Here is a 24,779-nt window from a genome sequence, read left to right on the forward strand (position 1 = left end):
AGCATACGCACATCCGACCGGCCGCTCACCCACAGATTCTCCCTGTCCTGAATAACTGTCAGAACAATCTGATAAATCGTCTCAATAAAACTCTCCAGTACCATTTTTTTCGCTCATCGTGAATGATAAATTTTTTAAAAATGGTGTGAAAATGTGGAAGTTTACGAAGCAACACACTTAACGCAAGTGAGCAATGTACCTCAATACTAATAATAAAATGCAGATGATACAGCAAATAGCAACTGTTTATTGCCATGGCTACCCCAAGAATAAAGCAATTAATAGGCTATCGGTCGGTAGGTGTTGAAGAAAAAAGCTGATTAATAGGCTTCAGTCAGTAGGTGTTCATGAAAAAAAGCCGATTAATAGGCAATCAGTCGGTAGGCATTGACAATAAAAAGCCCATTAACGGGCTATCGGTCAGTAGACATTGGCGACAAAAAGCCGATTAATACACGATCGATCGGTAAAGTGTTAACATGGAAATTTTCACACTTAGGTTGTCAACTGTGTTATACAGCCCTTGGAATTTACTTAGAGGAAGATATTTAATGAAACTCTTTGTTTGGATGACATCCAAACATTAATGAAACCTTCAGTGAAAACTCCAAACAATAAACTCTTTTTGCACTAAAAAAGGATCTTTAGTAATTTTTCACATGCATTAGTTTAAAACCTATATAATGAGGAAAATTTTACAGCAAATAACACAGGAAGCAAAACAAAATGCTTTGATTTAATTTTAAAAATTTAGATTTATTTCTGAGAGTCTAGATTGACACAGAGACTAGAAATTTGAATATAAATGAAATATAGTTGGAATCTGCCATGAGCACCAAATGGGGATTGACATTCAAGTAAGCCCTCACCAAAAAATAAAATTCGCATTGACAATAAATAGTTTATAAATACATTCTAAAGCCATTAGAGAACACGGCAGTACACAGGAGTTGGAAATGATGTACACTGCACACACAAAAAAAGGGGAGACAGTTATATATCTCCCACTCTACTGGGCTGATTGATGAAATTCAAATTGCATTTTTCATGTCTCAAAAGCGTGACTCAGGATATGTATTAGATTTACATATAGCATTTTTCGAATATAGGTATTCTGGCACAAAATTGGACTTTTTCAAATGACATGCCAACTTTTTTCCATATTTCGATTCTACAACTCAAATTATACCAAATTCCCAAGTTTTGTAAAAATCGCACAAGTAGTTTTTAAAAAATTAGCTCTCAAAATTTTAACTCCTCAATGTTGATTCTATTTGGTATGTATCTCATTTTTATGAAACTTATTTGATTCCTTCCTACACAGTTCAAAATTTAGGTTCATTCCAAATAAAATTCACCATTTTTTATGATTTATTTTTAAAAGTTGTATTTTTCAATAAATTTTATAAATTTTTCGAAAAAAAATTGAATTATACCCTATAATTTTTTTACGCTTTTTATTCAAAATTTCCAAAGATATATGGGAATTTATATATTGGCGCGTTTTGAAATTTGGCATATTTGTTGAAAGTGATAATAATGAAAATGTGGTTTACGCACTTTGTTAAAATTATATGAAAGTAGAAACAGTTTGACTTTCCCCCCACTCATCCACAATGTAAAATGGTAGGAACGATGCGACTTTTTTTCCACTCCTGCACAATGGAAGGGAAAGGAAAATAGTTTGCCATATATTAAGAAGTTCGCCAAGTGAATTATTCTTAGCTCAAATTGAAAAAAATGCGCAAAAATAATTTTTTGAATTTCGCACAAAATTTTACAAAATTTTATATTTAGGCATAATTTGAAGTGTAGAATCGAAATATGGGAAAAAAATCTGTATGTTATTTCAGAAAAAGTCCCATTTTGTGTCAAAATACCTATACCAGAACAAAGCTATATATAAAGCTAATATATATCCTAAGTTGTGCTTTTGAGATATAGAAAATGAAATTTGAATTTCGTCAACGGGCCCAGTAGAACAAGAGATATAGAACTGCCCTGCCTTTTTTTTGTGTGCATGTGCAGTGTATATAATAATATGACATACTGGCGTTTTGTAAATGTTGAAATCTTGAAACTCAAAAAAATTTTACTTCTCACAAAAAATACTCTCTACCTCACTCATTTAAAAACTACCACTTAACAGCTCATGCAAAAGCTTGAGAAAGATTTAAACAATGTAAAAAAGTAACCATTGTTGCCAACCTAATTAAAGTTACCAAATTTCCACTACTAAGACAAATTCCCACATGGGGATCATGGCAGTTAATAGGTTAAAATCCGTCCACTCTGAAATTCACTATGATGACAGCTATTTGTCATCACAAAAGAAAATTTTGTCCTTCCCCACATTATGATGATGATAGAGTCAACTATTAGAACCATACACAACTAAACATTTTATAATTCAAAATATAATCATTTCCCACTCATGTGTCAAGAACAAAGGCTTCCTTGCAAAATTTGAACTCACTTTCATGTGCCACATTAGTTAGCAGAATTTCCTTTTACCTATTTTAATATTTCACAGGTAGTTTGTAAAAGTGAAGCTTCTGCAGCTATTCCTGATAGAGGCAAAACAGAAGACAATGAAACTTGCAAAACTGTTCTCTGGCAGTCATTCATACTTTAAGAGAACAAGGAGCTTTTACCTCCTAAGCTTTTTTGTTTGAAAAAAAAGTTTCCAACTGTTTTGTTAACAATTCCTATTAATGGCTTCTATCTGCTTGGAAACTATTTCTTCGTAAGTTCCCTTTCAACAATTTTTCCTTGCTAAATATACATTTTCCTTCTTCTACAGACTCACACTTCGAAATTAAAATCTACACTCGAAAATAAAATTCATAAACATGTGAAAGAAAAAAATATTTATCATTCTTTTTAATCTAAAAAAGTTCAATGTAATAAATATCATAACTGGAATAAAATTTGGTAAAAATTGTTATAGTTTAAACTCCAGAATTCTCAAAAATATTTTGTTTCAAACATCTGCTGTGAAAACTATCAAATGCAGAACAGCACTGGGAATAAAAGTTAAATGTAAAGCGTTAAAATTCTTAAATATGGAATGTTGACATCCTCACACTACTCAAATCAACATTTCATGCAGCTAATAGCATCAACTACAAACATTCTTGACAGAAAGTCATTATATTGTATGAGGAGTGAAATTGCTCACAAGTATGACATGTTTCAGTACCAGAATTCAGAAGTTTCTCTAAGAAGAACCTTTCAACAATAGCCTAAGATTTCAGATTAATATGATTCCCTGCAGTGATGATTTCTTAAAAAAGTGCTTTTCAATATTGATGTTTTATTAAGGTTCATTATATTTTAAAAATACATATTATTTAATGCATAACTATTATTCCATATATTTTTGATAAATATACATGCTTTTATCGTCTTCAATGCACTTGCCTCTGTTGAACATTTTCAGCACATCCGTAACATGTAATTCCAACCACAATGAATATGCACCTAAAATAATCATTCCCAAACTGCTATCTTTTTTCATTGGTTGAGAACCCTTAGTCTAACTGCGAGAAAATAAATCTACCCTACCAGCATAATATTTAAATCCTATATGTCTGAGGGTGGTAATAAACTCTTAATTCTTTTCAATTAACTACTTCAGTTGAGATTCTCCACTTCCAAAATAAATAAACATAAAAGGAACGCATAAACATAAAAGAAAAGAGGGGAAAGGGGTGTTCAGGCAAAACAGAAATTTAGACATGCTGAAAACATACTATACTTCCAAATGACAGTCAAAACAGGTATACAAGAAAATCACACAAATAATTAACTATATCAATATGAAGATAAATTTGATAGCAAAACTTACCCAGAAGGACAAGAGGCAACACAAGATCCATGGTATAACAAAAGATCATGCTTGCAAGCTATGCAGTTATTTTTCTCATTTTTGCATTTAGAACACATTTCAATGCATGGAGTGCAACCACCATTCTTAGCAAAGAATCCATCAGGGCATGATCTTACACACTGACCTTCAAGCCATAAATATCTATGAATTAAATAAAGGAGAAATGTGTAATATACATTTCATATATGAATGTAATATATATTTCATGCAAGCAATGAAGTTTCTTCAATGTAATAATACAGGGGAGGAACCCTGGATGCCTAGGTAACACCATGTTGTAGAATTATATCAATATATATATACAGTTAAAAGTTGTTAATCCGGATACCCATAATCCGGAATGATCTATAATCCGGACCTCAAAGCTACAAACTTTCTGTGCATGTGCATAATACGTTTATGCATGCGTGTTTAATGTATAACGGACGGTATAAGCTAAGCTAAAATTACCTAATTATCTATTTCAGTTAATGTTGCAGACTGCGCTGTTCCTTAATCTTCGAATTGGATCCGGCTTATTATTTTTTGCAGACTGTTAGAGCAATTTTATAAAAGTAAGTTGGAACTTTCGATTATGTCAAATAGAATTTCCGATGCTGGAGCTGCCAAAGGAATCTACAAAGCGAAAGCATGTTTCGATATCCATCAAACAAAAAGTGGAATTGCTGCAAAAAATGGATAAAGTCTCCTTTGTTTCTCTAACCATTCCGAAATCTGTTTATCAATTTCACGTTGCTCTGTGGGGGGGTCACGGCACACAATGAACTGGCAATCCCAAATTTAAAAAAACACAACTTTTTGACAAATAACAAAATTTAACTTTACATGCGGTCTCCTAGTTTCTATACTTATGTTTGGGAAAGTTTTATACTCATGAAAAAATAAATTATAAGATGGTTGACTTCTGTGTGACAAAAAACTGACTGAGATATTTAATTCAAAATTTGCAATTTTTCATGTCATTTTCAACTTGCCTTTAGGGACTGGTTAACCAAATTAGAATCAATCGATGAAATACGAGGGTTGGAACTTTAATAGTGGCAAATATTTATTTACAAGGAATACAAAAGTGATTCATGTCATCATGTTTTACAGTCCTTCAATATAGTCGCCAGCATTGTGTACAACCCGTTTCCAATGATGTGGAAGCCGCAGAATACCTGTAGCAGCGCCTGTTTTGTTGATAGTTCGAATGGACCGGTCTACTGCCGCAAGAATCTCACGAACAGTTTGGAAGCGAGTGCCACAAAGTGGTTCCCCTTCATCTTAGGAATTTAGTCACAAAGGCTTAGATCTGGGGAGTATGGTGGATGGTAAAGCACTTCTCAGCCCCATCGCTTGAACAAATCAGTCACAGCTTGCGCTGCATGCGGCCGAGCATTGTCATGCAAAATGAGAGGAGCGTTCTGCAGAAAGTGTTCCCATTTTTCTCTCAAAGCTGGTCGAAGATTGTGCTCCAAAAATGAGCAGTAATACTGCGCAGTGACGGTCTGCTGTGGGGGAACGATATGCATTAGGATGACACCATCACAGTCGTACACGAGAATCACCATAACTTTCACATTGCTGGGGTTCTGACGAAATTTCGAACATCGTGGTGACCCGTGATGACGCCATTCGTTTGATTGGCGTTTCAGTTCTGGCTGGTACAATCGGGCCCAAGTCTCATCCAGCGTAATGATACGGCGTAAAAAAGCATCTCCTTCGCGCTCATAGCGCTCCAGGTAGGTTCGGGCAGCATCGTATCGTAGCCATTTCTGCATTTCCATCAATTAATGTGGAACCGATTGTGAAGCAATTTTTCTCATGGACAGGCGTTCCTTCAGAATGTGCAGCACAGTCGTATGCACTAATCTTGTTTGTCCGGCCAGCTGATGAATCGTTTGGCGGCGATCACTGTCCATTAGTGCGGCAACAGCTTGCATGCCTGCATCGCTGACACTCGGACGACCTGGCCGCAGCATGTCTGCCACGTTTTGGCGTCGTTCATTGAATGCTTTCAACCATCTTGCTACGGTTCTGTAAGGCAATGCAGATTCCCCGCAAGCCTCTTGAAGCCCTTGATGACACTGTCGTGCTGTACAACCTCTGGCACATTAAATTTTTAAATAACAAATAACATCGTTGTTCTTGTTTTGAAAACATCCTGACAACACTTACTTTAGACCGCGAGCTAATACAAGGATCCGTTCTTCACGTCACTCCGCATGCGCGTGACGTAGGCAGGACAAGTCTTTTTGCTGAGAGGTACGGTAGGTATGTAGTTTACGTGTGGTGTACGCGATATTCTTTGGTTTTGTTGCGTAGCATATTTCGAGCTGTGTTGCCACTATTAAAGTTCCAACCCTCGTATGTTTAAATGAAGTGGAACAAAAAAATGCATATAATTAAACAGGCCATACAAAGAAGTCATGGTGTCTATATCAGATTTTTTAATTATTAATCCAGATCCGATAAAAATCATCATTATAATGTTGGCTTCTGGAAGGATCAACTTTTCGGTTGGAGAGAAGTAGGTAGAAGGTGGTAGGCTAAGAAATTTTTTTACATAGGGACTCAAGAGTTCTGGTAATGCCACTGATTAGTAGTCATAGTACCATTAACCATTTTCCAGCACACTACTCTTTAAAGTTGGAATTTTACCCAAAAAAATTGTAGGCAGTCTATTTAGGCCTAAGGGAGTATGCAGGTATAATTTCACAAAGATTGCACAAACCATTTACATTTTGTGGGTGTGTCCGAAGTGAACACACTAAGCTGCGATAGGTGAGCATTGCTGTGAAGCACGTATTACAGTAAATATATATATATAAAGTCCCCCAAGCATTACTATTTTAACAATAATGTGAATTGTTTTCTCCACTGAAGATTGAGATTAGAATCTGCCTCATCCGAATTAAAAAAGTCTTTTTTTGCAGACATTTTGAGGCTAAACAAAAGAAAGAAATATATTTAATGATATTTTTTAATAAATTCAGGTATTTTATATTTATTCAGTAGCATACATAAGCATAAAATATGTGCATTAAAATTCGTGAGGGTATGTCAACATACTGCAACAATTAATTTCAGGATCATACCAGAGAAAATTTCCTGAAATTTGAAAGTATTATTTACTAATAACAAATAAATTTAGAGGGAAGAAACGTCATTAAATGATACAAATAACATAAAAATTAAGATAATTACTTAAAAATTGAATTAGAATAATCAACGATATTTTAGGAAATGTAGTTATATTTAATGGTTAGCCTAGACGACTGACTACTATTTTTTTTGTTTTACTGCAAAATGACAAAATAAGGCACTTATTAAAAAGGAAAAAAAAAAAAGTTAAAAAGGTTTTGTGGTAAAATCTTAGTATACGGTTAAGGGCTTGCAACGATTTTGAAAAGTGTCTCCAACACCAAAATGACCCATTTACTGCTCATCATAATGTCGTTAAATACAATGTGTACAGTACATGGAGGTTAGAATAGAATATGGAGGTTATTCTAACCTACAGAGTACAACGATACGTGTTTCTAACCAAAGTACTCCGTTTCATTATACTCCGTGTTCTAACCAAATAACATCTATATAAGAAAGAAAGGTTCCATAAACGTAATGCTATTATGCCGCTAGAAATCAGAGGGAGAATTCGCCAAGAGATTTGGCAACGGAACCTGGTGGTCAGAATTTCCCTCTCAGCGATGTGTACAGGAAATTGAGGAACACGTGTTAAGAAGAAACATTCTTTGACAAAACGTTTCTTTGATTATTTGCAATAATTTAAACATGGATTTTCATAGTTTTTTTTCCTCTCAAAATAACTATTGTAATTTCCGGAAGAAATGCCGCAGCGTTTACGTGTTTAAAACTTAAATTTTCAGTGGATGCGGCGTTTCTACCCATGTGGCGTTTAGGTCCACTAAAAATAAAATATTTCCTAGTATGGTCAGTGTACATAGTTTGGATGGCCTTGTCATTGTACATAGAATGGTGCTGTTCCCACACATGAGACCACTCAGTTGCTTTTTGTGAACATTATTTTGTTTACATTCTTTCCCTTGAATGGACCTACATGTCTTATTCACCCTAAATGAGATATCAGAACAACAACATTCTTCCCCCTTTCATATCAACATTCTCATCAGTTTGACTAGTCCCTCTCCTCTGCCATTCGATAAATCTTCCAGGACCCATCCTCTCCCCACCCCTGCCTTTTCTGCAATTTTTTTCAAAGGCGAACACGACTCCACCTGCCTCGCAATAACGAACTCTGATGTATTTCCCCTTCAGCATGAATCGATTTTTCTTGGCATTCTGCCAGATAGAGATCCCATCAGTTTGGGTACAAGTACTTGTTGGATAGTTTTTAAGTAAGAAGAGAGCAGAAAATTTTTGAAAATGTCACCTAAACGGCACAGAAGCTATAGTGCTGGTTTTAAGCTTAATGTAATTTCACGTGCTGAACAAATTGGAAATAGAGCAGTAGCTCGAGAGTTTGAAGTGGACAAGAGATATATTCGACATTGGAGAACTGAAAAAGAACTTAAAAATATGCCACAACAGAAACGAGCCAAAAGAACTGTAAGGTGTACTGTAAGGTGGCCGAATCTAGAGAACGACCTTGCAAACTGGATAAAGGAGCAATGAGGAAAGGAAATGGCAATTTCGACTGTAAAAATTCACTTACAAGCAAAATTTATAGCAAAACAAATTAATATAAATGATTTCAAAGGAGAGCCTTGCTGGTGCAGCAGATTTATGAAAAGAAAAAATATTTCTGTGCGTACTAGAACAACAGTCGGGTAACAATTACCAATGGACTGGCAGAATAAAAAGGCATCTTTTCTAAAATATGTGACAAGTATTATTGACAAAAAAAAAACTTCGGTCACAGATAATAAATATGGATGAAATGCCATTAGACTTCGACTCTCCTGCAAACAGAACTGTTGATGAAACTGGTGCAAAAACTGTATTTGTGCTTACGACGGGGCATGAAATAACGTCATTTACATGTGTGTTAGCTTGTGCCACAAATGGTGACAAGCTAAAGCCGATGATCATTTTTAAATGAAAGACTATTCAACGACGTAATTATTTGTGCAAACGAGAATGGCTGGATGTGCGAAACAATCATGCATGAGTGGCTACAAAAAATTTGGCAGTGTCGTATGGGATCTTTTTTCCAAGCAAAAGGGTTATTGATAATGGATTCCATGCGTGCTCATTTACTTGAGTCAGTGAAAACCAGATGTCAAAAATTCTCTACGACTGTAGCAATAATTCCTGGTGGTTTGACAAAAATCTTACAACCATTAGATTTGTCAGGTAATAAATCCTTCAAAGCTGAAGTCCAAAAGCAATGGGAGTGTTGGATGAGTCAAGGATTGAATACGTATACCAAAAGCAGTCAAATGCGTACAGCATCTTATGAAGAAGTTGCAAAGCGGGTAGGAAGTGTGTGGAAATCGGTAAAAACATCGTCAATAATAGCAGGGTTCAAAGAAGCTGAAAGTATATCCTTAGATAAAGAGATTGTAAACCAAGAGGATGAATGTGACAATCTGGAAGACTTGGACTTAGATCAGGATTTACTAAATCTTTTTAATTCAGATAGTGAAGAATCAGATTTTGATAGCTTCATATGATGTATAGTTTGCTGTAATTCCTTTTTAGGTAAAATTTAAAATTTCCTTTTGTCATCAAAATTCAATATTTCGTTGTTGCAACATTTTTTATAATATAGTCTGAGTATTACAATTATGGACTTCTTCAGTGGGTAAATATAAGTATATATGTGAAGGTAAATATATTTTTCACATTTCTTACCTTTAATTTATTTTTGAGTTATGGTTTCATTTCATGCATTTTTCTTAACTGGTATGTCATATAGCAGGACTTAGGTTGAGATTTTTCATCTATATGGCCCACGACGATGTCACGGGCAATTTAATCTATTGCGGCGTTTACGCTGATGCGCCATTTCTGTGTAATTTTTATTTTTTTCTTGCCATTGTTCTCGATTGCGGCATTTAGGCTGATGTGGCCTTTCTTCCGCAAATTATGGTAATCCATTAATTAATTTACTTGCACAAAAAAAATATTTTCTTTTGCTTTAAAGTGTAAAGAAATTTTAAAGGATATTCATTTTAATAGCTTCATATGATGTATAGTTTGCTGTAATTCCTTTTTAAGTAAAATTTAAAATTTCCTTTTGTCATCAAAATTCAGTATTTTGTAGCGGTCAAATGCGTAGTAATTTGTAATATGTCTTGTAATTGTTTTTTCAGTAAATTTTTAAAGTAATCCAGGTATTTATTGCAGCTAAATCTAAAATATTATAAAAAGTATGAACAGGCCATCTTCTAGAAGATGCTTTTACAACATACATTCTAGCCATCTGATCAATTACAAAGACACCACATTTGGTTGCATTATTAAAAACTAATTGTTTCTGGGATTTTCTTTTCATTGTTACTTATATCAACAGATGAATGAAGAGTAACGTATTTGACGGCATATAAGACACACTTTTTTTCCTAAATTTGGTCTCAAAAAAGTTACCTGCGTCTTATACGTGAAGGACACAGGTTAACTTTCAATACTGAATGCTATTTTTAGCCCGGATAAAGGTCTAGATACACATAACGTTTTCTACATCTATATGTGTGTGGCCTTCTAAATAAGGGTGCGTCTTATATGCCATCAAATATGGTACTTAAAATCATTACATTTCTCTTTCTCTTTCATTGATATACTTGTAAGAGTAGCGCTTGTTTCAAAATTTTAGATTCATACTGTACCTCTCGAGAACCTTTCATGGACTCACTAATATTTCTTTTGGCATGATTTGTTGGTCCACTATCTTGCCATGTAATACTTTGTTTTGGAAACCTTCCAGAAATTTTTTTTAATACATTTTCCATTCTGTGCTTGATGATCCGGATTTCGTCAGCATAATGAGAAACTTTTGTATAATCTTCAATCATTATTACATCTCTACAATTTCCATTAATTGGAGAAATTTGCCTATTGCTTGCAATATCAAAAACCCATCAAATTTGTGGCTATCATCATCATCATCATCACCACCACCACCATCACCATGAAATATGATAGCAAGACAAATTTTTGACAAGTATTTTTAAAAATATCTGCAGACAAGTCCACACAAGGCTTTAAATAGGAGAATTTATGTTAAATTAGTACTTCAAAACTTCCTGAATGTTTTCGCAACTCTTCAAAAAATTTAAGAAGGATTTTAAGAAGGCTACTTCATATCTGCAGTTCATGATACTGCATGTACAGCTATCGGATACCATTGGAATGATGAATGTGCAATTTAGAAAGAATACGACTGAGAAATTATTATTTAATAAAATTTTAGGTATGAGCTGAATGGTTATCTATAATCAAGACAATTTTTACATCAATCAATAAACCACCAAATTCAAATTTTGCAAACCCTCAGTTATGAAACGATTTTCAATCATTTATTGTTTGTGTCATTAATGTTGGTTTACTTGAAAAACAACACAATTGTTACTTTTTTAAATGGCTGAGGTTGTGCACTTTTCCAGTTATGAAACTTTTACATCTGCACATTCCTTCAGCATTTGTATTTGCCAAGATTGCTAATCTTGCTTTGCAACACCTTCGATATCAGCTGAAGCTTTTTTACCTGAAGTTTTTAACTTATACAATGACAATTTCTAAATTGAACTAAACAAACTGAGCACAGTTTTTTAAACTCAACATGTGCACTCAATTTTTCTTCATTTAACACTGACATGAATCACTAGTACGAGACCCGTCAATGGCATACTCTTGTTATGATGCCCTCTCTCCCATTCAGTCCTCAATTTGTCATAATAGTCATTAACATAAAGAAAAAATTTTCTATTTTCACTTAGAGCTGGGTGTCAGATTCCACATATGGTTCCTTTTCCTGTTTTTTAAGTTATCTACTACTGACTTTCCAAATATAACTGCCTTATAACATGGCAATTTTTAAACTTAGCTAAACAACCTGTTGAATATAAGCAGTCAGTTCTGAAGCCCATTTCATCATGTAACACTTTTGCTTAAGTTGTCAATGGCATTTGTTTATTGTGATGCTGTTTCACCAATTCAATCATCACTTTGTCATGATTGTCACTTGTAGCACAACTAAAGATGTTTATATTATCAATAAAAGTTAGATGTTGGAATTCACACAAAGTTCCTGTTACTGTTTTATGTCATATACTACTGATTTTACAATACCATGCTCCTCACATCATTTTGAAATGAATATAAATATTTTTTGGGGAGACGGCTGCAGCAATTTCACTCTTTCTTGCTTAACATCAGAACATGCTTTTGTTCAGCAGATCATCTTGCAGCCCCAGAATTAGAAACTTTTTTTGACATGATAAAAAGTTCAGACTTCAATTTTCATAAAATAAGTGTAATAATAATAGCCTATAAAAACCTAATAAGTATCATTAAATTAGAAAATTAAGAGTCCAGTTATCTATATTAAGTGAATTTAAAAGTACTTCAGAATCTTTCTCGCTTCTACACTACCATGTTAATGAAAGAAAACTAGTATAAGCAAAATCCTAATCCAAACATCTCAAGGTTTCACTTTTCAATCACACAAAAAAAAAATGCTAAACCACTACAGGAACCCAGGGGCCAAAAGTATGGTTGTGGCAAACATCAATCGATGAACTACTATTGGTCATAAGACAATGATTAGCCAGTTGGTGTCTGAAAGTGACATGCAAGCATGTCCATTAAAAGAAAAAGTTGGCTGAAACACTTTACTGCCATTGGTCATAGAGCAATTCTCCAGCCAGCAGGTGTTTGATTGTGGCATGCAAGCATGTCAGTTAATCGGGGATGGTACAGCTTTAATGGCACACCTACCTCTTTTTTATTATGTTCTCCATTCCTAGCCTTCATAAGGAAGGGGGAAATTATTCAAAAACAAAAATTCTGCTGTTTCAGACTTTGCACAACATAATGCACTGAAATTTAGTTGGCTAATATAACTGAAAACTATCACCTAAACTCAACAAGACACTTTTAAGGCATTACACGCAGGGTGTCCAAAAATTATGGACAAATTTGAATATTACATTTTAAAAAGCAAGATCACTGGCTTTTTTCATCTCAAGAATAACTCAGATGTTTTGTTTTGAAGAATCGTTTTGTGCAGAAATTCTTAGATGGTATTTTATGTGATAATGACTGCAATCAAAAGTCACAATTTTCATACAGCAGCAAAGTGTAAATGTTATGGCTTGTAGAATTAAACTATATCCATCAAAGTTAAAAGATGGTCCCACCATGGTTCTAATACTCTACTAACCAATTCACCTACGCAGTGGATAAAATAGTTTAAACATCATGCTATATATTTATAATGAAAGAACCAGTAGGCCTAATGTGGACAATGAGACAACTGACTGTGAGCACGATAGACCACATCAAAAACCTAAGAAAATCCATTTGTCATGTAAGCATAGAATCTTGCATTCCAAAATCAACAGGTCATGGTATCTTGTACAAGAAATTAGTTTCAAGCAAACAAAATTTAAATACTCCAAACGATGCTTCGAAATGATCACAATGTATGAATCTGCTGAACATATACTGAATTAAGTTAAAAACCTTGACACTGTTTTTCACTCTCTAGAAATAAATAGTATTGGGTTCTTTTCTGAGATATTATGCTAAAGACCTTACCTATCAGATGCCATGTACTTGTTAACTGGAATAAGCTGAAACAGCTCATAACATTTGCTATTCATTTCATAACCCTTCATCTGCTTAAAAATAACTAGCATGAAACAGAATATTGTTTGGGCATACTAAGAGAAACAAAGGGTTCTCACATTAAAATTCCTAATAACATTGCTAGTGAGTGAAAAACATTTTACTGATATTTCTTCTAGTTTCTTATTCTTTTTTTTTTTTTTTTTTTTTTTTTTTTTTGTTTAAGAGCACTATTTTCAATTATGTCCAATAATTCTCAAATGTCCTGTACAATACTACTAAGACAAACATAATTTTAAGCTTAATACACAAGTGAGCAATTTTGAATTAAGCATTCTTTCACTGATTTAGAATCACGTGAAATTCTGACTCAGTTAATGGCAAAATTTTGAATAGAAATTATCTGACTCACTTTGTTTCACAATATATACAATCCTGAATGCTTGGTCCAATACACTGTTGACAATGTGGGTAACAAGCATCACAACTTTTAGAATCCTGATTATACCATCCTAAGCAAAATAACATGGATTACTTTTAATTCAAAAGAGACACAATACTTTAGATAAACAAATGTATATTCTTAGTTTATACTAACTACTTTTTTCCTTTAATCCTTAATTAAGAAGGTTTTACAAAATTAGCAAAATAGTAGAATATGTTTGTGTGAATATAATTTCATTACAATTTAATTAAAATTTAATGATTCTACTTTTATTTACAAACAGAAAATTTATCAAAGTGAAGTTTAGAATATACCTTAAATTAAATGCCCTCTCATTTGAACTTCTCACAGGCAAGTGGTTTGAGGTAAGGAAAATTAACTTATCTTTTACTACACATTATACGATAAAAATATAAGATTATCACAGTGCAATTAAAGATTATTCATACAATTATTTTACAAATAACACTTAAACTTCATGCTATGAAAATAGTAAAATTTCTATACTCAACAAAACTGTAGTAATAGTTATTACTTGCACACATTTGAAAAATATTAGACATTACTTACTTCTAAAACAGAGAATATATTAAACTGCTAATGAAATTACGCATAAAAATCAGCTAGAAGCATTAATTCTTAATTTGAGCAAAGAATAACTAAACAGCAATACAAAGGGTAGCTGTAACTATATCAGACGTACATTTCAACCACATGATGTTGAAACGTGCTGAACTCTGAGCCTTAACTAAAATATATTCAATTCTGAGTAGTAGTGGATTACAGAACAGAATTCAATAGTTTTCAGCTGCACACAATATTAAAAATTTTTCACTCAACTTACACCTGCTTCACATTTGTTACACTGCTGCTTATGTAAAAGAAAAATGTATCTTCACACTTAAGGCACAATGAATAGAATCGGAGGCTATGACAAAACTGAACTACAAAAACAAAGTAGGAGCACTAAGCAATTCAATCTGGGTGCACAGCAAAGTTGTAAAACACAATTTTTTTTTGTAATCATAACAATATTCTAGATTAAAAAGGCACTAAATGCATAAAATATGAATTTATCATTGCTGGTATCTAAATATGGGATCCGTTTACTTTTAAGTATCAATTAAAATGAATAATGGCTACGCTTCATTAATTTTTTAAAACCTCAATATGTGAAAGCAATTTCACTGACATTATTTCTAAGTGGATCAACATTACTCTCAGTCAAATGCCTTAATATTTCTGACATCTCTTGAACAAAAGTGTCAAAATTAATTGAAATTGGAGGATTTAACTGAACATCTCTTGACAACGGTATCACAAAATGTTCAACAAGGCCTTCAAAACTATATTATTGGGCAATATTTTATCAATATATATATCACTATATTATAGCATAAAATCACTTTTATGTAATTACATTTAAAATAAATTAATCGTACATTATACTGTTATTTTAACTACTTTCATTACGAGATGCATAATGTTAATTATATTTATGTACAGTGTATAATGAAAAATATCTATAAACCAAACAATAAAAGAAGCTTTAAAACATAAAGAATAAAATGTCATTTGCTACTTCCTTAAAACAACATTCTTGAGCTATGGAATGTTAAGTTTGTGAAGTCTTAATGGAAGACAGTTTCCAAAAGAAAGTTTAATAACTATTGAAGCACTTATTAAGGAGTAATAAAGTGTTACTTATAAATACACAACCACGAAATATTCCTTTTTTTCCCTAGCTATTATGCACTATAACATTTTATTAAAATTTCTAGTACTGGGATTAACATAATTAGAAAAATAAAAATGTGACTAAGAGTATAAATGGGGAAAGAAAGAATATTAACAATAGATTCAAAATATAATTTACATACCTTTTTTGCAAGAATTCAATACACATTTATTTGATGCATCAAATTCCCAAGTAAAAGAACACTCAATGCATGTAATATTATCATTACATATTTCACAGGATCTATGACACCTAAAATATATTAAAAAGCCCTTAAAAGACACAATTCATTAAATTACAAAATGTTTTACAGTCACACATCTTTAAGCTGCACATGCACAAAGGAAAAAAAAATCATTCACTGCAGGATAATAATTAATACATATTTTAAAACAAAGTCAGCAAGAAGCACACACTTCATACATTTTTAAATATAAATCTTTATACAAATCAGCATAATATTATCACAGCACTCTTCCATTTACTGTATCAAAAATTATATTTTATAAAGCTTTGGAAATACAAACTAAAAAAAGAAAAGTAATATATTTTCAAAAAGAAATCAGACTTCAGTATACAGAACTTTACAAATCAGCATGATAGTACCACAGCACTCTTCCATTTACTGTATCAAAAATTTTATTTTATAATACATTGGAAATATAAAATAATAAAAATAATGTATTTGAGAAAAGAAATCAGACTAATACATTGTAAACATTTTGATCATTTAAATTTTTAAATACTTTAATTCTTTATATTGTATTTTATATTTCTGTATTGTTGTAGCATTTTGTATTGTTTTATTTGTATATTTTATTTATTAATTGCTATTACAATGGTAATTTTACGGCTTATTTTGGGTTTAACCTTATTTGTGGCAACATGTCTAGTATTTGAAGCCTACTTGCTGCATAGAATCGTGAAGAATTTTAATTATGAGTGCAACAGCTTTGGAATTGTAAAAATAGCTCAATTAGAAAGTGAGATATTTAGCAGTTCCTCCTTAGCACATGAAATAAATCATTAAGTTCCTCAAATTACTATCAGGGTAAACCCTAACTTATAGTTCAACTAATTGCTAAATCTCACAGCTGATTCAGAACTGAACTTCCTAGCTGTCCCTAGCTCCAAGCTGGTGGCAAAAATTATCTATAAGGCCCCTTAGGAACGAAATTGCCTATATCTTGCTTTCCAGTCATTATTGTGCTATGTGTACAATTTTATTGCAATTGTTCATTTCTTCATGGTCAGTCTTATCTGGACTTACAATTTAAAGAAACATCAACAATCCCACGGCTCGCCACAACATGAATTAATCTAATCAGTATTATCCACATCTGAAAGCTCAAAATATTCTGATTACACACTGGTATATGACAATACACACTGACAGAGTTCTCTTGTCTCAAAAATCTGTTTGTATAACACTTTATTAGAAAAGTTTTATTACAAACAGAATGTGCATATCCCAATTTCAAAAATACAGCTGACAGCATTTTTCTTTATTCAAGTTTCTTGACATTCCTGTGAAAACTGGTGATGTCACCACTCAGCAGAAACTGATTATGTTAGAAAAAGTTGGCTTTTTCTTGAAATGAAAAATCAAGAATATAGGTTAAAGTTGCCAGTGCTCTATATATAAGGGATCAATTACAGTACTAAGTACAGTATACCAATACATGGACCAGATCAAAATTTCAATAAATTGTCACCAAGTTTGGTGACTTTGGGGGATTTCTCGCCAAATTTGGCAAAATATAGTCCCCCAAACCATTGCCAGCTCTGGGATATCTCCTCAATTTTGCGAGACAGACATTTACCTAAAATGTTAAATAGACTTGCCCCTGTAACACTGTTTTTCTGGCAGAGCTTCGTTTTTCAAGCATTTCATGATACATTATACAAAAGATACTACAGTTTCACATATACCTTCACTAAACATATTTACACAGATACAAAATTTGTAACAATAAGTCAAGAAAATTTGTAAGTTAATATCTAGCACACGGTGTCTATTTTTTAGAGAAGTTCACTAGTAAAATAATGGGAAGGTAAACTGAGGAAAGCACACTTCTGAATTCACTGTACAAAAGAACCTGCTTTAGGAACATTTTTTTACTCAACTGTATGCTGTACAAAGAAGTTTCACATATGAGCAAGGCTTATTAGGTATATTCTATATTTTGTTCAATCAATGTACATTAAGAATATATCAGATGCACCTATGGTCAAGATATTCAAATATTTCTCTAAAATTAAAATCCTACTCTTTTTCTTTTACACGTCATAAATTGCAAAATACACCTGCTTTATACAAATGTAAAAGCAGCTTTTGTCAAACATAATGGTTAACTGTAATAACTGTGACCAAAATATAAATATTTGTTTATTGATTACACATGTAATAATTTAATTGCATAAAGCTTCATAATTATAACAGTAACAGCTACTATTGTCTCATCCTCTGAGTCTTGGTTCTTTTAGCTGGATCTTCATAGTACCAGGGATCCATGGCAAGAGACACTGTTTGATGTTAATTCATTTATTATGTACAACATCTCTCTTGTACTAATAGAAGTTTTTTCCTACTGCCCCCATTACCTCTTATATATTTGTTTTTCAAATCCAACCTAAGAACTCCATTTTTACTGTTTCCAAAACTAAATATGAAATAAAATGTTGCCAATGAATCCATCTTCCTTTAAAAATTATTAAATTGGTAAATAACTTGCACGTATCCTGTGAATATAAACAACATTTAAATGATAAGGATGATTTGACAACAAATTTTACAAAATGTAAGTAGACTTGTTCTCTCTCTCGCTCTTCCTCCCCCCAGGTATGTCACTTTGCTCCGCAAGTCTTTCTTTTCTCATGAGGTAAAGGTGAGTTTTGAAGGAGTTTATCTCATGAGGTAAAGGTGAAAGGTGAGCTTTGAAAGAGTTTTCACTTAGAGGGAGGTTTACACCTCACTTTACACTTTGTTTATAATTATTCGACTCCAGTAAAAAAAACTGAAGCCACCCAGCAAATCCTTCTCCTCTCGAGCACGGCACAAAAGAAAAGTAAAACCAGAGAGCAATAAAGGAGTTCATACTGAGAGTAAAAAATAATACTACACAATAAAAAAACACATGTAAAACATAAGCAATGCATATACCAAATTTTTCTTGCCTGGAATTATAACACAGTACAAAGTCCGAGATCCGGACGTCCAATATCCAGAATGATCTAAAATCCGGACCTCAGTGACACCAACAAATAAAAGAAAAATTTTTTTTGTATGCTTTACGAATGCGCATTTGATTCGCTCCCCAACTCATAATAAAACCCGTGGAGGTCCTGATTCGTAATTTCACTTCAGTACTAAATAAAATGCCTCGTTATTGAAGAAAAAATCATTTTACCATAAATTCGTATGAGCGAGATTTTGGCTCCAATCCGTATCTGCTTGGTATACATCTCAAACTGAAACATTCTATATAGATACGTCGTTGATTTTACATATACTAATATTTTATATCCCTGACGCCAGCCTGGTGAATCATTATTTATTATAGTTTGCTTCCATCACCCCATGTTTATCAACACATGATAAAATGAGTAATGACTCATGTAGCGATGCCTAATTTTTTTATGTTAGTAATTGAATAATAAATAGTATGGTAACCTTTTACGTTGACATTACGCTTAGCGATGATTACAGATTTAAGTTAAATGCCCAAGAAATGTTGACAAGGAAAACTTTAAAAGAAAAATTCTTTCTATATGCTAAAAATAGATTTTCTTAATGATACTCATAAGTCAAAAGATTACATTTAGTGCTATTTGAATTAAGAATTACTAATTTGCTACTCACATAAACCCAGAAACAGCTCCAGGGCTCGTATGGCCGCACTGGGCGGCAGAATTTAGGATCCACAGGAGACTACATCAGGTGGTAAGATATCTAGCGCAGGCCCTCAATAAGCTTTAAGTATATGTGAGAATTTATTTATTCAGGACTCAGATAAGCCTTTAGCATATGCAAGAAATAGACGTAAGTATAATAAATAACTAAACTAATACAAATCCGGCTTAATTGTCTCGCAGCGCGATAGAAGCAAAATAAAACTTAATGGAGCAACATTTCTTTAGTCATCAATCTCATGATACATAGCCAAATATGTATAGTGAATGATAGTTAAATTCTATGATCATAGCCGCAAATTTTAAAGGTTTTTGGATATCGCAAACCAAAGACGATATTTTCGAATTAAAGGATTTTGTAAGAAAATGTGGAGAAATGGTAATAACAGATGATGTAAAAGAAGTATTTCATTGTGATGATAATGCTCCTCAGTCATCAATCAATTAATGGATGGCAAAATCTGTATTATGGTTCTAGATCCAGAAAATACCACGATAGATAGTGAAGAAAGTAGCAGAGAGTTTACTGAAAACGAAAAAATATCGATTGACAAGCTAGTTGGAACTCTCGACACAGCAATTACAGGACTTCAACAATGTAACTGAACAAGAATTTATGTCTGTCTGCAAGAGAAAGTATTAGTACCAAAAAACGAAGGAACTTAAACAACTTACATTGAAAGAAATGCTTAATAAGTAAACAAATAAATATTCAACTAGTTATTTATTTATTTTTTATTTTTGTAAATCATAAATGCTTCTTTATTTCATAAATCACGATTCCATATTTTTAATTTTATTATTTCTACATGCCATTTTACTAGATTTAAACTGATGATATAATATCCGGAAAAGTCTTAAATTCAGAATCGCGAAAGTCCCGACGAGTCCGCATCTCAGACTCTGTACTGTATTACCAAACAAAAGCATTACATTACCATTATAATGTGTTGACATAATTTGGCAACAAATTTTTTAAAATATAGGTAGACTTGCACTTTGGGTTTTTACCAATTATTATGTCATTTCTCTCAACAAGACTTTCCTCTTTCATGCAGAAATATTTCTCAAAAGTGTTTTCACTTAGCGGGAACTTCACAGCTATATTTCAAATTTTAATGGGATGGTAGCATGGATAGGAGGAGTAAGTTGTAATTTAATCACAGTGCTGAACCTAATCTATAAAACTTATTAAAACGTAATGAAGTTGAAACCTCAATGTTCAACATCATATAAAATTAATGTTTATGAAATTACTTTTAATATTATTGCTACTCTGAAAATAAACTTGAAGTATTTCATAAGTGCTCCTATAGCAAACTATTAACTTTGGTATTATACAAGAAAAATATTTATACTTTTAACTTATAAACTACCACTGAACAGAAAATTTTGTTTTTTTAAACTACTTACTAAGTTTTCATCATCATATAAGAACATTATGTTCTGCTTCACACACGAACAGATAATAAAAATTATCTTACCTATTGCATTTGTAATCACTGTTAGCATAAAAACGACTAGGGCACTTTGGCTGACAAGTACCATTGAATAAAAAGTATCCAGAGCAGCTCAGACAGTTAAAATGAAGAGGGCCATAACATGATTCACATGCTTCGTGACATTTCTTACATCTGTGAATGGAACATAAGATTACTTTAATATTACATCACATTAAAATACTACCAATCTAAGAAGAGAAATTGATTTCAGCATTCTCCTATACCACTTCCATATTATAAGCACTATAACTAATAAAAGCTCTATTCTTTCAAAAAATTTTGCTTATGCAGCTCTACTGTATTCATACTTTCCCCTTAGTTGTTTAAAATAGCTAAACATCTAAAAAATTTTCTCCTTTAATACTGATTAGAAAGTTATAAAATTTTAGTAATTAAATATCAACAAATTGCTAGTATTAATACTTCTCTTTATAAAATTTAAATGCAAAGAGAAATTTTAATGATATTAATAATTCTCAACAACAGTTTTAGCACTGTCTTAACTTTTCACTAACTTATTTGTTTTTGATAATAAAACTGACCACTTATAGTCACTGAGTTAATTGCATCTACAAAATAGGAATATTTAATATACAACTTGAAAAAAAGACAGCAAAACAACAACATTTAAAAAAAAAAAATTCAGACAGATTTGTACCTGTATTTCAAAATTCTAAAAAATTAAATACATTTTGCTATATATTAATGCAAGAATGGCAAGTCCTGCAACCACCAATAGGCAGCACCTGACAGAAAAAACTCATCACCTGCACACCTGGAGATACAGCGAGGCAGATGACAAGATGTCAGACCATGTGGAGGTGGCGATGATAGACTTTTAAGTCTCATCTAGTATGAGCAGGCACCATGTGATTGTGTAAGCCCATGAAGTAATACCAAATTGTCCTTGTATTCAACGATCATGAGAAGGTGTTGGGCAACTGTTTTATTTTACTGTTAAGCTTTATAAATCTTAAATGTTCCATGGTGTGGAAAAGAAAAAGGGATTCCTTATTATTTACTGTAAATTTACTCAAAGTTAATAGTACATCAACTTCAAATTCCTCCCGCAGAAAATCTGGGGTGCTTGGTCCTGGATTTGACTAAGAAATAAGCACGGTGAAGTACTGCTTTATATGAATTTACTATTCTAATAATGAGTGTATTGAACAATATCAAAAAGCAAGATTTGAAAATAATCGCGGAAGAGTTAGGCCTAAAAGTGTTGGCTGAAGTGAAAGTGATTGAAATCAAAACTTTAATAGAGAATGGTAATAGTTATAAAACTGATCCTGAATTTGTCCATGAAATTATTAAAGCTGCTGCAGAGGATCAAAAGAACAAGGTGACTGAAGAGCAGTCAAAATTACAATATGAAAAAAATAAGTTAGGTCAGCTTGAGAAGAAAATTTGAGCTCCCAAAATTGAAGCTACAACTGGCTGATGAAGATGCCGATTGTGCTCTGATTACAGATTCTGAACAAGCATTGGGCAGTTTAGAAAATATCATCGAAAGCATTAAAACCCTCACTATAGTTGTCGATCAGAGACTGGAAACTCTGCATTTGCTTTTTCAATCACTTGAAAAAGCTTTTACTTCCAAAAGTGTACCAGTTGAGTTTAAACCAGAAGCGTTGATTAATTTATTAGGTGATTAATGTAATCATGTTTTAATGTATGCTTCTGAACAAGAAATAATGGAATATGATAAATTAAAAACACTAATCTTGAAGTAATTTCAGCTGACACCAAGTGAATGTTTGAATAATTTTTTTAAATGCACAGAGACATTCGAGTCGCATGTTCAGTTTGCATCTCGACTCGGTATCACTTTCGATCATTATCACAGATTAAAAGTAGGTAGAAATTGTAGGTGATTATAAGGATTCCAATGTGCGATCTCATTATATCTGATGGAATGCTTGATTCGATAAAAAAGGAACATAGTAGCATTTGGAAGGGCCAAAATTGATTCCTACCTAATCAATTTAGAACAGAATGTGATTAATTTTATTCATCTAGGTGGAAGTTCTTAGCTGATATCACTAATATGCGAATCAAAACTCCCAAAAATAAAGGGCTTAATTTTTCCAAAACCAATCCTAAAAAAGTACAGTGCAATTGGCAGGATTCAGGGTGCAAACTCATAAATCAAACTAATAGTAAATCAGAACGTATTTGCTATGCATGCAGAAGTAAAGGCGAATTATTTTATTCTGCCAGAAATTGTCCAAAACGTTTCGAAAAAGAAGAAAATTTATCTAAAAAAAAATATCAGACCCAAAGATTAGATCTGATACTACACCTAGGAATGAGTTAGAATTTATTGAATTGTCAATTGACAGCAGGAAAATGAAATGTTTAATAAATTCTGGTAGTGATGTGATAATTGTAGAGAAATCTCTCTTTCCCGAAAAAATACCTTCTTGATTAACAGAAATTAAAAATTCTTTTGGTCACGTGGTTAAAGCAGAAATGGCTAAGTTTATTTTTTCTTTATGCAAAAGTGAGAAACAAATTGAACTAGAGGCGGTGAAGGTTTATGAGTTGATAACAGATTGTATTTCTCCCTCATATCTGGAAAGGTTATGTGGCACTTGCTTTGAGCAAGTGATGATTATGAAGTATGGAAATGACTCCGTCCCTTCAAAAAAAAATTTTTTGTCTATTATTTCTGCAGCCACTGAGAGAGACAGCAAAATATATTTAATGGACATTAAGAATTTAAACCACGAGAAAAGCCACACAGTACATATTTAAAAATGAAAGTTATATTAAAAACTGAAATTCCAGTTTCTCAGCATTCAAGAATTCCTTTTGCTGTCCAAAACAATTGATGATCAAATCGAGGAGTGGTTAAGGGATGGGATTATAAAACCATCTTGTTCAGAATAGGCTTTGCCAATTGTTTTGTGTGAGAAGAAAAATGGCATGATGTGCTTTTATGTAGAAAAGATGTAGTGTTTGTGTAGATTTTCAAGAATTAGATAAAAAAATAGTTAAGAATTTTTTTTTTCCTATGGAACAAGTAGAAGGCGATTAAATCATTTGGGTGAAGCAAAGGATTTTTTTCTGACATTAGATATAAAAAAAATGTTTTTTTCATGTTCCCGGGGAGAAAAATGGCACTAAATTATTGGTATACATTACACATACAGGTCTCTAGAAATTCCTAAAAGTGCCTTTTGGTTTATGTATGTCACCGAGTGTGTTCCAAAGATTTATTTATACTTTGTTTACTGACTTAACTTAGGATGACATTGTTGTTACTTACATGAACGATTTTATTATTCCAGCAAGAGACACGTCTAGAAAAGTTAAAATGTGTTTTAGTAGTAGCCAAAGAATACGGTTTGGAGATCAATTTTAGGAAATACCAGTTTTTAATGAAAAAAATAGAATTTCTCAGGTATATTTACTGAGGATGGTACAATTTGCTCCTCTTCTGAAAAAAAAAAAAAACAGTGCCATTTCAAAATTTAAGAACCTAAAAACCTTAAGCAAATTCAGAGCTTCTTGGGTCTTATAGCATAT

The 24,779-nt window shown here is 32.5% G+C and overlaps 1 protein-coding gene across 2 annotated transcripts in view; it reads right to left on the minus strand.

The window, feature by feature from the left end:
• Window positions 1-24,779, minus strand: part of Fur2 (furin-like protease 2) — a 234,229-nt gene that overhangs the window by 14,770 nt on the left and 194,680 nt on the right. For both annotated transcript variants that reach the window (XM_085806945.1, XM_085806944.1), the window contains 4 exons: window positions 21,228-21,377; window positions 15,974-16,083; window positions 14,061-14,160; window positions 3,851-4,033 (listed from right to left, as the gene is read on the minus strand). In XM_085806945.1, the coding sequence (XP_085663071.1) occupies window positions 3,851-4,033; window positions 14,061-14,160; window positions 15,974-16,083; window positions 21,228-21,377 (543 nt within the window). The remainder of the gene's footprint in view (window positions 1-3,850; window positions 4,034-14,060; window positions 14,161-15,973; window positions 16,084-21,227; window positions 21,378-24,779) is intronic.

The sequence above is a fragment of the Stegodyphus dumicola genome, chromosome X1 (genome assembly GCF_044657685.1).
Source record: "Stegodyphus dumicola isolate Sdum_Otavi_A_Nest chromosome X1, ASM4465768v1".
Taxonomy (NCBI): Eukaryota; Metazoa; Arthropoda; class Arachnida; order Araneae; family Eresidae; genus Stegodyphus; species Stegodyphus dumicola.